At 40.1% G+C, this 12,636-nt stretch overlaps 1 protein-coding gene across 11 annotated transcripts in view; it reads right to left on the reverse strand.

The window, feature by feature from the left end:
• Positions 1-598: 598 nt before the first annotated feature.
• PICALM (phosphatidylinositol binding clathrin assembly protein) overlaps positions 599-12,636 on the reverse strand; it is a 66,573-nt gene continuing 54,535 nt past the window's right edge. For 8 of the 11 annotated variants that reach the window (XM_042024124.1, XM_042024123.1, XM_042024129.1 and 5 more), the window contains 4 exons: positions 11,470-11,529; positions 9,123-9,227; positions 2,990-3,092; positions 599-2,059 (listed from right to left, as the gene is read on the reverse strand). In XM_042024124.1, coding sequence (XP_041880058.1) covers positions 3,000-3,092; positions 9,123-9,227; positions 11,470-11,529 — 258 coding nt within the window. In that variant the 3' untranslated portion in view covers positions 599-2,059; positions 2,990-2,999. The remainder of the gene's footprint in view (positions 2,060-2,989; positions 3,093-9,122; positions 9,228-11,469; positions 11,530-12,636) is intronic. The other 3 variants (XM_042024127.1, XM_042024126.1, XM_042024134.1) reach the window with 1 other exon arrangement.

The raw sequence follows: 12,636 nt of genomic DNA on the forward strand, positions 1-12,636 counted from the left end.
AAGCAAAATTGAGTTGCTCTCTGAGGGCACTGAAAGCCTCAATGGTAGGAAGGCAAAATTTTAGTAAACTCTGTATGAAACTCCCCAGATCTGGGTGTGTGCATTACATACTCTGTAACAGGGTCAGGGTTTTTTTATTCATGCTTTTGGAAAGAAATTTTACATCTACCAACCTGTATTGCTCAGTTTATGATTCCCAGGCCTCCAGGACAAGCCTCAGGCTGTTGCGAGGCTTCTGACAACTATCCACTTCTATCAGCTCTCCCTGTGTCTAACTGCAGAAGATGGTCTCAGCAAACTGTTCATAGCTTTTCCAGCACTACCTTCTGCTGGAAGATTAGGGAAGATAATAATAATAATAATAATTTTTGGGGACATATTTATGCTTCTTGCTCAGTTATAAACAGTACAAGTTTATTGCCGTGAATATTTTGAAAAACTAGAAATGGTAAAATATCACGTTAGGTCAGGAAGAAGGAGACACCTTGTTACTGGAACACTGAGGCTGTCTGTGACGACAGCCCAGAGAAGAGGCTGCATGGATCACGTCAGCCACAGGATCAGAGTGCTGCACTTCCTGCAATACAATATGCATGTATGAAATACATTTGGTATTTTATTAAGTAAACAAAGCAATTATCAGTGCACATTTTAAGCAGCAAAAAGAAAAAAAGCACCTCAGACTTTCATACCGTAACAAAAGTTCTGTGGAAGCTGCATTTTATTTGAAAATCCACCCATTTTTGCTAACATACATTTTAATATTTTAAACAAAAATAGAATCTGCAGAGACAATGCAGCAAGTATGCTTAATTCATGTACAGAATTGCTTTCATATCATTGACTATCCTTCTGAAGGCCCCACTCCACCCAAAAGTTATGATGTATTTACACAAAGCACCGATCAACAGCGCTACTTTAATTCCTCATGAACTAAATACCCACTAGACATATGTAAGGAAGCTACTTCCCCTTTTTTACTTTAAAAGTTACATGATCATAAACATGGCACGAGCCAAATGAAAAGGCTTTCCCCCCCCAACACACAACACCTTGATTTATTTTTTTTTTTTACAGAAAAGAAGGAAAGTCTTAAAGTGAAAGCAATTCCTCACATTCATTTTGGAAAGGCCTTATAATGTCAAATGTAAAAATAATGACATGCCAAGCACAAAGCAATAAAGTTCCTTCCCAATGCACTAATGCTGAATTAAAAATGTAGTGCTTCTTCTAGTCAGTTAACTGTTCCCTTGCAAAATCCTAGGCACAGAACTGACTATAAGGATTAATGCGTTTTACAGCTCTTCCCTAATTCCCATATATACTGAGAATTCATTAGATTCAGACCTTTAAAATATTTAGTGCTCTGTATGTCAGCTGAAAAGCATTCTGAATCAGATTCATTCTTTGTGGATAAAAATCAGACATACTGTATACATCCATACTCATTTTCATAAGGAGGTTTTTTTTGATACAATATTAATGTTAAATTGATAATCATAAATAAATACAAACAATAATACATAAGGAATGTCTACTGCAAACTGAATATATAATTTTTAAAAAAAGTTAATTTCCATTACTGCTGTGCCTACATTTGTGAGGACTGAAGAAAAGGTAACTGCAGAATTAAGAGTTAGGATTTGACCCTCCCCTGCCCAGAGTTGTGTTTCGAGTTACGGTAAACGACATCTCCAATCCAGACAGCATTTCCAAACACCAATATCAATTTCCAGAATAAAGGCTTCTCTTCATACGTTACCAATTAAGGATATTATTAGAAGCTGAGAGTACTGACGTGTTAGTCACCAGGACAAAAATAGATCTTGGTCTTAATTCATGGCAATTCCTGGCTTTGTGTTGTGTACTGATGTCTTCTTATGGAGGTGTCCCAGCTTCCTTCATTGGTCTTCATCATTTCGCTGCATCACTTAATGGAAGAGGAGAGTTTAAGAGACTGAAGTTCATTTTTTTTCCTGGAAGTGGGAGTTTACTGCTGAGCACATCTTTTTGGAAACGTTCCTTTCTCTTCCATCTAACACAGTTACATAAACTGAATCTGGAAAGATGAAAAACCCTTGGGTTAACATCCAACAGAAGTATGGCTTCATTATAAACCTGTTTTCTTCAAACATTTCCATTCTTCTGATGCCCAAGCTACCCCATGAACTGAAGTTTTGAATAGAAATAAAATATTTTTAAAAATCAGGGCCAGGAAACAACCAAAAGCCATCAGGATGTTCTTCCAACGACACCAGCCTTTGGAACATCTCTGCATTCAAAATAAAACCCACCTAGTTATCCATGCAATATTGTCACCAGCAGCAGCTTAACACAGACCAACACCGTTATGAAGAGAACTCGGGGTCATTCTTCATGTTGAACCAGAGGATGCGCACAAAGAAAAGCAGCTGGTGTGTGCAATAACCCTACTCTCTCTTTATACTATGAATTCTTGAATTTCTTTGTCATGTTTTCACTCATTTTACTATTTAATTCCCACCTGCCCCTGACTGGTAAAAAACAACACAACTCCTCCAGTGCACCTCTGTACCAAAATGGATCCCTGGCACATGTGAAACAAGCACCTCCTCCTGCACAAAGGGAACTCTCTGCTCAAGCCACGGGGAAGCGCACGAGCACTCTGCCAGCAGCACTCAGGGCTCTGCTGCTAACGGGGAACTCCGAACATTGTCCTGATGAGATGGTAAATACCAGGCAGCACCAGTTCCTTCTCCCTAGCTGCAGCAAGTACCACATGAGCTGGTTCCATTTCCAATGGACTGAAGCAAAAACATTCAGCCAGCCTTTAAACTGCTGAAGTTAAATACACAGTTTCCAAGTCACTTCCACAGTGCTTCCAACTCAACAAGATTTGGTTTTATTTCCTTCAGAAACAGTTCTAGCCATGTTAATAAAACTTGAATTAGAACTTTATTTTTGTTGCATATCACAAACACCAGCATCTCCCCAGAAAAATGGACAATACCTAAGTTGTTCTACAAGAAATCCTGGAGAGAGAGCTCTGCAAAGGGATCCTTTCCTGAGGCTCTGTGAGGACTCTGACTGGAAGGGCTGGATGCTGCAGACAGCTAGTAAGAAAGACGACAGAGAAAGGGAAAGAAAAAGAAAACAAGGTCTCAGAATGACAGAATATGAAAGCTGAACGTGTAATGAAAGGACAAGGGAGGTTAAGAGGCAAACTTGGCAGAAATCAACTATTAAAACAAGGTGTTTGGTCATATGGGAAACAAAGCCTCTTCAATGGTTGGTGTAATGCAGAAACAAGCTGGACATGACCCTCCAGAAAGGAAATGCCAGTAGCATTTGCCAAACAAGCAGATAACCTCACACTTTCACAGCAGTTTTCTTCAAAAGAAGAAACAAAACATTCAGCCTGATTCCTGTGAAACAGGTTAGTTCTCTCCCTGCTTTACTGGGAAAACTACAGCCTAGCAGGGAGAGATGATGCTGGGGGTCTGGCCAGAGCATGGCAGCTTTCCAGATGGTTTCTCCAGAAGGAATAGCTCTCAGCATATTTTCATGTCATAGCAGGATGCCTATAAAAAGAGGCTGGACAGCAGATAATAGATAATTCTCAATTTGGGACCTAGAAGGAGAACATGGGATATACTCTGTGAGTAGGAGGAAAAAAAAAAAAAAAAGGAAAAAAGATGAGTTTCAACTGCTACTGTGGCCGTTTTAGGTGAGAAATGAAGACTGTGACTGAGTCTGTACACTCATAAAAATTGCACCCTACAGCCATGTACCTAAAGCACCACACCACAAACTCAGTCATATAAAGCACATAAATTAGAGGTGGGTAATATTGGCATTCCAGCTGCTGCTGCTGGGAAGGACCAATAATCTGGAGGCTGTACTTGCAGGAGTATCTGCTATTTGTTGATTTTTCCTTCTGTGTTAGTACTTCTCCCGTTATAAATGGTGATTTATTAAATCCTATTTGCCCTCCCTCTGGGTAGAATATGCATGTTTTTGCAGTTACAAATCAAAGTCAGCATCCTCCAGTTTGGGTTCTTCACTGGAACAGTTTGTTCAGAACCGAGTCACTTGCACTCCATGCCCATGGCAAAAAACATTCCATGAAGATCTTTCCCTTTGGAAATGCCAGGCACCTGCCGACCTATGCATGACAGGGCATCTGCTTATGGGATTTGCTTGCAGAAGTACTCAGAGTGGAAATACTGCCATTGCATGTTTAAATTATTCACATGAATGTCTATCTCAAAAACCACATGAGCAGAAGGACTTCTTCAGGATCAGTACATGCTTGATCTACATTGGAATCTTCATCTCCTCCCGAAACTCCACTCCCAATGGGGTACTCAGATCCAGTCACCATAAATAGATTATGGAAAAGTCATGAGAGAGAATGGGAAATGCTTGAGAAGCAGTTTCAGAATGTCAGAATTTCCCCTCTTAAACCTGGTTCTTCCCTTTGGAAAGCCATAGCCCAGCACATCCCACCACTCTCCAGGATTTGAGGCAGACTAGTGATATGGTCCAATAGTCCTAACTTCAGCAAGACATGCCTACTGCCATTTGATTTCAGGAGACATTCTTCCTCTTCATGGTCAAATGCCTTGAAGTCACATATTAAAAGTCCTATCAAACTAAGTTGGCAAATCTCCAACTCATATCAAGTCCAAAGTAATGTCCCAGTTTGAAAGCAGTGTGGAAGACTGGTAGGTTAGAATCACTTGTGCAACATCAGCATGTAACCAGACATAGGGGAAATTTCAGGAAGCCTGTTCAGATTAAAATCTGAGAAAAAAACCTGACAACACTATTACCTAGATGCCACAGTTAAATTCCAACAAGACACAGCATCCTGCAGTAAATACATATTTTAACAAGATTTCTCTAATTATTAAAAAGGATGCCTAAAAAAAATACATGGTCCTACATTGCACCTCTCCAGATTACTGTTTATAAACAGATCTGAAAACCAGGACCAACCTTAGCAGTTTCTAAGGAGAAGCATTTAAAACAACAGCACTGCCCATCCATTTCTCTAGTGCTGATCTAACTGGAGCAGAGAATTTGGTGCCCCTATTGCCCAGAGCTTGTGTGATGTGAAATGCACTGCACTGCTCAGACAGCTCAGTCTCACCTCCAACATCAGCCTCACTTCTCACTGCCTCCAACAAAGGCAAAGCTCCCTGAACTCACAGTAAAACCTAAGAACCACAAGCGAGCACTGGGCTGATTCCCATCATTAGCTACATTCTGGCTTCCCATGAAACAAGTCTGTCCAGTTGTTTTAGCATATATTTTAGGGGTAATGTGACAAAGCAAGCATCTGTAAGGTCTACTTTCTGGCATAAATCTGTCCCGAACTTCATACCCTCTTTCCTATAGTTTCAAACACTCCTCAAAAAAACCCCGCCTACACCCAGCCAAAAAACAACCACAAAACACAGCCACCCTCCAAACCAACTTACTCATTTGCACATTTACTATTCTCCATCACCCAGGTGATCACTCCTGCTACTTGCCCTGTACAACTGGCTGTGTTAACAACTGCAGTGTTACAACAGATGTTAGCAGGAGGCTGAGTGGTTTCTTTATTCTATTTTAAATACTAAATTTTGCACTACCCATCTGCTTCCCCCTCCTAAGGCTATGTCCTTCTGGGGACAACCACACCAGAACATGTGACATGTGAAGGCACACGGATTTGTCATGACTGTACCATTTTATATTGGCCAACACAACATCATTGCTGGTTTAACAGTCAAGCCCAGCTGCTGCACATTGCAACACTCAGGCCTTGGGATGGGCAGCTACATTCCAGCCCCTGTACATCAGTCAGAGCTGGCTTGTCTGGAACATTCTGCATTTGCTGTACTGTATCACATCTGCCATCCCTCTGCTTGAACCACTGATTCAGCCTGCCCCCTCCTCAGACATACACACACACTTCCCCCTCACCAGCTACAATGTAATCAACTCCAACCATTCTCACTGCTCTGGATAGCACCATGGAATAGTTTGCAGTGAGTAATGCCCACTGTTATATCATGATGAAAACTTATTTCTTTCTCAGGCAGGAAATACTGACCCTAAAATATTTTCAAAGAAAAATTACACACCTTTCAAACCTATGAATGCCTTCTGCACTCAGATTTTCAAAGAAGCGACTGCTCTAGTTCCATTCTCAATTATTTTAAATTATTTTGCCCTTAAAAACCGAACTACCCTTGCTCTTAACTGCAACAATTAGGAAAAAAAAGTTGCAAGCACGTAAAGAGAACACTTGGAAGAGAAGCAAAACAGGTATATCTAGAGATAGAAAAAATGTATTTATTAAGACTAATCCTTGAGAGTATCAAGTTAGGAACAACAGCTTAATTCATACAGAAACTGGACAACATTAAGACACCTATTTTCCCAGTCTGTTCTCAACTCACTACAACTTGGCAACAAAATTTTTGGCAACAACTTCATATCTGTCATCATGCTTTTAAGTACCTTCAGCTTCCTTTACTGTAGACAACACCCAAGATCTATTGGGAGACTGGAGGTGATATAATCTGGTGCTTTAAAAGTAAATACGAAAACCAATTTTGTTTTTGGCAGTGATGATGCCATGGACAAAACCAGTATTAGAATAATGGTGTTTACAGTGATCCATGTGGACAGTCTGAGCTCTGCACCTTTCAGATAACCATTATTTATTCTGTAAGATTTGTTTACTTACCCCAAGAACACACATTTCTATTTCTTTTACTTTCCTTTTTCTATTTCTGGCACAACAAGAGTAATGACTAAACTTAAACTGCAAAATACACCCTCAGAAGAGCCTCAAGACTTAGCACACAGTAAGCTCAGTGTGATAAAAGTGTAATTCCCCTCCGTGGCTTTACATCAATAAACTCAGCTGTGTATGGGGACGGTCTCACATGCAGCCCTTGTTTCATTTAAGATGCTTTACTGATGTCAGGCTTCTGAAAACTCAACACCTTCCAGCAACACAGACTGTGTGTCTCAGGGAAAACCCTTCTTGGTCACAGCAAATGCTGACTCAAAGGGTGTGTTTTCAATGAAATTAATTCTCACAGGAGCCAAACACTGTCAGATAAGAGACTAAATATAGCTCTACACACCTCACTTGTGACTAATTCCTCTTTCTCCTGTTCTGACAGCCAGCTGGGATTCAACCTAGGCCACGCCCTGCAATGTCAAATGAAGCAGAAAGGCTCACTGAGGTATTCAGACCCATCTACCTGCTCATAACTGCATCAGGCAGGTAGGCAGGTTTTATTTTTCAAGGATTGCTTCAAATTTTTTTTTTTTTTTAATATAGGAAAAATTCCTATCCTTGAGGATTCTTTTACTTGGTCAGTATTTAAAAACTATCATAAACACTATTTGTCCTCTTGAAATGGTATAAAACCCATGTCAAAAATATCGAATCATTTAAGTGACAGTGCATGTGAAAAGCAGCTCTTGGAAGTCCAAGAAAAAGTCAGTTGAGAACTGCATTTCCAGCTAAAGAAATTTAACAGCATCTCTTTCAGAAAAAGCTATTGAAAAAAAAAGATACTAAAAAAAAAAAAATCTATCCACCAGGCCGTATTTTAAAGAAGACAATGGACACACTGCCCACTGGCAGCACACAGCAGAATATCCTTTCTTGTTAAAGGATCACACGGAGGCACTGAAAAATGCTTGAGAGGCTCTTTTTAGTTCCAGCTTACTGCTGAATTCTCTTCCCTCCACAGTCTAGTCCCAAACCCTGCACTTACACCAACCTATACCTAAGTGAAGTTATACATGAATGCTTTCAAACAGTCACCTATAGAGACAGAGCTCTTTATAGTGAGATCAAAATACAGGCACAATATATTTCATTTTTCAAATAGAAGTCTGAGGTACAGAGTGAACTTTGAAAAAGAAACATCTGATGGCTAAGTAAAACCACACTGTTAATCCTGGAGCTTCAGTCTGCCAGCTAAACTTGGCTCTGCCTCTAACTGCAGTTCACAAAGTCTTAATGATCTCAGAATTTTCCAAAAATAGTATGAATGTGTTCAAGGTTATCCATCCTCTTTATCCTATTTTTTAAAATGTTTTTCCTACTGTAAAAAAAGCTCCCCTCTTTTCAGATGCCTATTGGGTTATAAAAGTGAGTTCAGATAGAAATTTCCCAGTGACAGACATTTGTAAAACAAACCAGTAACAGGTATGTATTTAACTCCAGTATTGATGCAGTCAATTCAGAGTGGCCCTTCAGCACACTCATTCCAGTGGTTTAGGTAATGAATCTGGACACAACACATCCCCAGAAACAGGTAACCAGGGGATTTTAAGGAACACTCCATTTAAGGTAGCACTTAACAGGCAAAAGCCAGGTAGATTGGTATTGGCTATTGCACATCTTCACTGTGCTGCAAATGCAGTCTCCTGCAAAACCATGGAGGAACACAAAACCCACTGGAGACCACCATGGTTAAAACTAGATGGATGTGTCATGTGCCTCCCACTGAGATGGTCAGGAACAACAACTGGGTGTTGGGTTGAGGTTTCACCAAGATTAGTTCCACAACCTTTTCAAAACCATCTAATGCAGTCATGGACATAAAAGGCTACACACGCCCTGTTCGGCCCCTGCAAATGCTGTAATAAAAGCACACACCTTGCACCTTGGCTACTTTATAATCTGATGCTTTTAAGTGTAACAAGGGAAAGAACAGTGACACAAATACTTAAGAAAAAGCTGTAATAGCCAATCTCACAAAGCCACACTCTTGAGGGTAAAGCAGCATGGAACATGACTTTGGGGAAAAAGCCCATCTTCAGCAAAGAGCACAGACATCAACTTTTCTTGTCCTTTGTCATTGACACATTCCCAGAAAAACAATGCCTGGAAAAAAACCTACCCTCTTTGCTTTGGTAACACAAACTTGTTGCTGCCAACATGGATACAAGCAGATAGGAAGCAAGCCTCCCATGAACCGCTGGGGTTGTGAATAATTTGTCCAACACAAATAAGAAACAATTATATCTATGTAAAAAATTAACATATTAAATATACTTTTAAAGAAACTGCCTCATGTGTAATTCATTCCCAGCACCAATAATTTGAATATACACACCTGTGCTCCCGGTACAGGGCCAAAGGGATTTGGTGGTCTCATGACTGGCTGACTGTATATCAAAGTTGGCTGTGTCATTACTGGTATGCCTCCCATCTGTGATGGCTGAAAAAACACAGACAGCATGAAATCACACACAGCATTAATACATTGCAAGTCTTTATGGAAATAAAGGAAAATGGCAAAATGGGTGAAAAGTTTTGGTCATATTTGAGATACGCAATCACGTGAGATCCTTCTACAATATTCTGCAAAGAAGGTTACCAGAAAGGAACATTAGAACCTTTCCAAGGAATTCTCTCAATAACAACTGAGCCCATTCAATCTCCTGCTGCAAAGATCCGAAGCACTAAAACACTTGTTAGACAAGCATTTGTGCTGGTCCTTCTGGCTCTCAAAAGCGAGGTCAGACAGCACTTCCCTGACTGCCTCTGACCGCACAAGCACAGTTTTACAGATAGCAGTGCAGTGCTGATAGAGTTCAGGACAAAACTGAAAACTGAGAGCTGTACGTGCAATTAATGTTAAGTCATTATGCAATCAAAGTGTTACCAACACTCCAGCTGAGCCAAATTACGAGTTTAATGTGTATTAATGGCCCTACAAGTCAGGTTATATTTAACACAGATGCCCATCTCTGGCACCGCTTTTGGCATTCCCCTCAGGCTTGGGTTGACAGCCAGCAGCAGTCCTACTGAAGCAATCCCCATTCCAGCCAGCTTTTCCCAGACTAATCCTGGTGGTGGTGGTACTCCTCCTATCATGCCAACCAGCCGTTTGGGCAATCACAGGGTGAACCCATTCAAGAAACTGACTCTGATGAAAACACCCTATAAAAAAATGTAAGAACAACTGAACAACTGCTGGCCCAAGGAAGACACAGGAAGCAGCAGCCAGGGAATGCCCAGGCGCAGCGCTATGGCTCTAAGGAAGCTGCCTGTCCCAGCATGCTCACACCAAGGGAAAAGCCTGCACTTAGAGAAGACCATCCTCAGAACTATGGTCCCCACTGCTTTTAGGAACAAGGTTTTACAGCAAGGGTTGTAAATTGAGTCAACATTTCAGAGATTCCTCATGGTAAATGTCCTGCATAAAGTCTGAATGAGCCAGGGCAGATTTCAGGATGTGCCATGGAGCCCACTGGTCATTCTGTAATGACCCATCTCACCCATCTGCTCAGATACTGCACGTGTTTGAACAAGCAGCAGCAACTCAAGGTAACAGAGCTACAGCTCCTTAATTTCAGTGCCCATTTCATATTGGCATTTAAACCCCACAATGAAAGTTGCTTGACGTAAGAAAGATTACTTCCCATACACCACATATGTCACCTTCCCCTGCTGCTGACCCAAGTGTAAGTGCAAAGTTTGAATCCACACTAACGTTAGTTTAACCATAACAGCTTTGATGAAGAATATGGGAGTTCATGGATGGGTAATGGGGAATGATATGATATGATATGAGATACGATACTCTCCCAAGAGGCCCTCAAGAACACAGGTGGCTACTTCTGCAGTTCACTTACTGAGCATATACAAGTTATAAGTCATTAAACTAATTTGGTTATATGATGAAACTTTTTTTTCCCCTTTAATCTGTGAGGCATTTAATAGACTAACTGCTTGAAGGAAGTTTTCTTGCCTTTTATTCACTCAGGAAAGCTGTGCTGCATCAAAATCATACTAAAAAGAAGAGCTAAGGCATATCATTTCAGAAATGTTTTAAAATTTAAGGTAAGAACAAAAATTTTCAGAGCAAAAAGCAGGAAGGTCAAGTTTATGTCAAAAGCCTGGCAGTATTGGTGTGTCACTAAGAGATCCAATTCTCAACCAAAACCACACCATATTGCAGTGTCACAAACTTGCACTTTTGTAGCATTAATCATCACAGATACTTGCTCCCAACCTCAGCAGAAGGTATTTAAGGAAGGTTTCACTTCACCAAGAAAACATTTCTGTTCTGAAAGCAGCTATTTATACTGACATGATAAACTTACTTCTATGATACACTTACTTCTATGCCAATAAAGACCACCAAGAACAGACACTCTTAATTTTCATAGAATCACGGAATGGTTTGGGCTGGAAGAGACCTTTAAGATGATCTAGTTCCATTTTAAGAAGTTTATTTAAAAAACAAGTGAAGTAAGGAAGAGCAGACAATTTCAGACAAACACCATGTAAGTGGTTCAGAAAACCAGAAGTTAATAATTTGGTGAAGAATAAATGAATGGGAGCTGAAATTCAGTCTTCAGTAGAATAGTTCAGGAAAACAAGAGCTACCAAACTATAAGCCATCAAACAATACACAGCATCTGCCTGCTTGGAGCTGTAGGAATTCCACTCACCATCACGTAGCCCATCATTCCTGTAGGCGTTGTGGCAGGATAGGCCATTACAGGGGGTGCCTGGTGTGAGAAACAGTGGTGAACTGGGAGAAGAGATCAGCTGCATACTGCAAGACATTGCTTTCTAAGGATCAACTACAGCACTCAGCTTATTATGAACAAAGCAAAGAATAGGATTTTCAGTCTGGTGTTAAGAGCGTATCCTAATTATTTCAGATGGAATATAATACCTAACCTAAAGTTTCTGGGCCATCTTGGCAAATCTCTAATAATGTATTTTGCTTGTATCAGGTTAGGATTCTGGCTGTCTGAACTAAACTGCAAGTACCACTCTCTCAACATCCTGTTTAGAGAACACAGTACAAGACTCACAGAAGGTTGAGAGAAAATATTCATGAAGCAGAAGCCCTTTTTTAATCCCATGAAGTACATACTTATATTCAGTATCAAAAGTAATGTTACACAAGGAGTCTTAAGAGAGAATTTAAAAGACTGAAAGACCAAATGACCATTGCTTCTGCTGACACTTAAAGGAATTCACTTTAGCCAGGATGGACACACTAAGGGGATTCTCCTAGCAGGCTTTGATATAAATTAGACTCTCACAAGAATAGCCAGTTTGCATTCCCTCTCCCTCACTCACTTCATTCACTGCATTTGAACATGCTAAAAGTCCTGAGTACTTGGCAGATATGTTTATATCACCCTGATGTACTTACTGCACTTTTATGAAGGCACAGTACAATTGCTGACAACAGACAAAACCTGGGTGAACTTATGGTTTGTAAACAGCTTGGCAATATATATGTAGAAAAACAGCTGATAACTCTCAGAAATATAAAGACAGTTCTTCATCTCTTTCCTATATTCTTTATTCTACAGTTTAATATCCACTTCCTAAACTAATATTAACTATTACGAGGATAGAAAAGTTGGATTTTTTTCCAGACTAAACTAGTGCTTACAGATATTCAGACAGCTTGCTGTCTATTCACTCCACCTCCTGTTAGTCTCCCCTTTTAGAAAAAAACCGAGTAATTTTCATGCTTTTGCTGGGGGGATTTCTATTCAAGACAAATACCATAAGCATTTCTTGGTACACAGACATTACTGTTACAGAAAAGAGGCAAATGATAAACCATTAATCATACTGGATTAATTAAAGCA

The sequence above is a fragment of the Corvus kubaryi genome, unplaced genomic scaffold (genome assembly GCF_017639235.1).
Source record: "Corvus kubaryi isolate FWS band 111438036 unplaced genomic scaffold, C.kubaryi_AGA036_p1.0 37260, whole genome shotgun sequence".
NCBI classification, from domain to species: domain Eukaryota; kingdom Metazoa; phylum Chordata; class Aves; order Passeriformes; family Corvidae; genus Corvus; species Corvus kubaryi.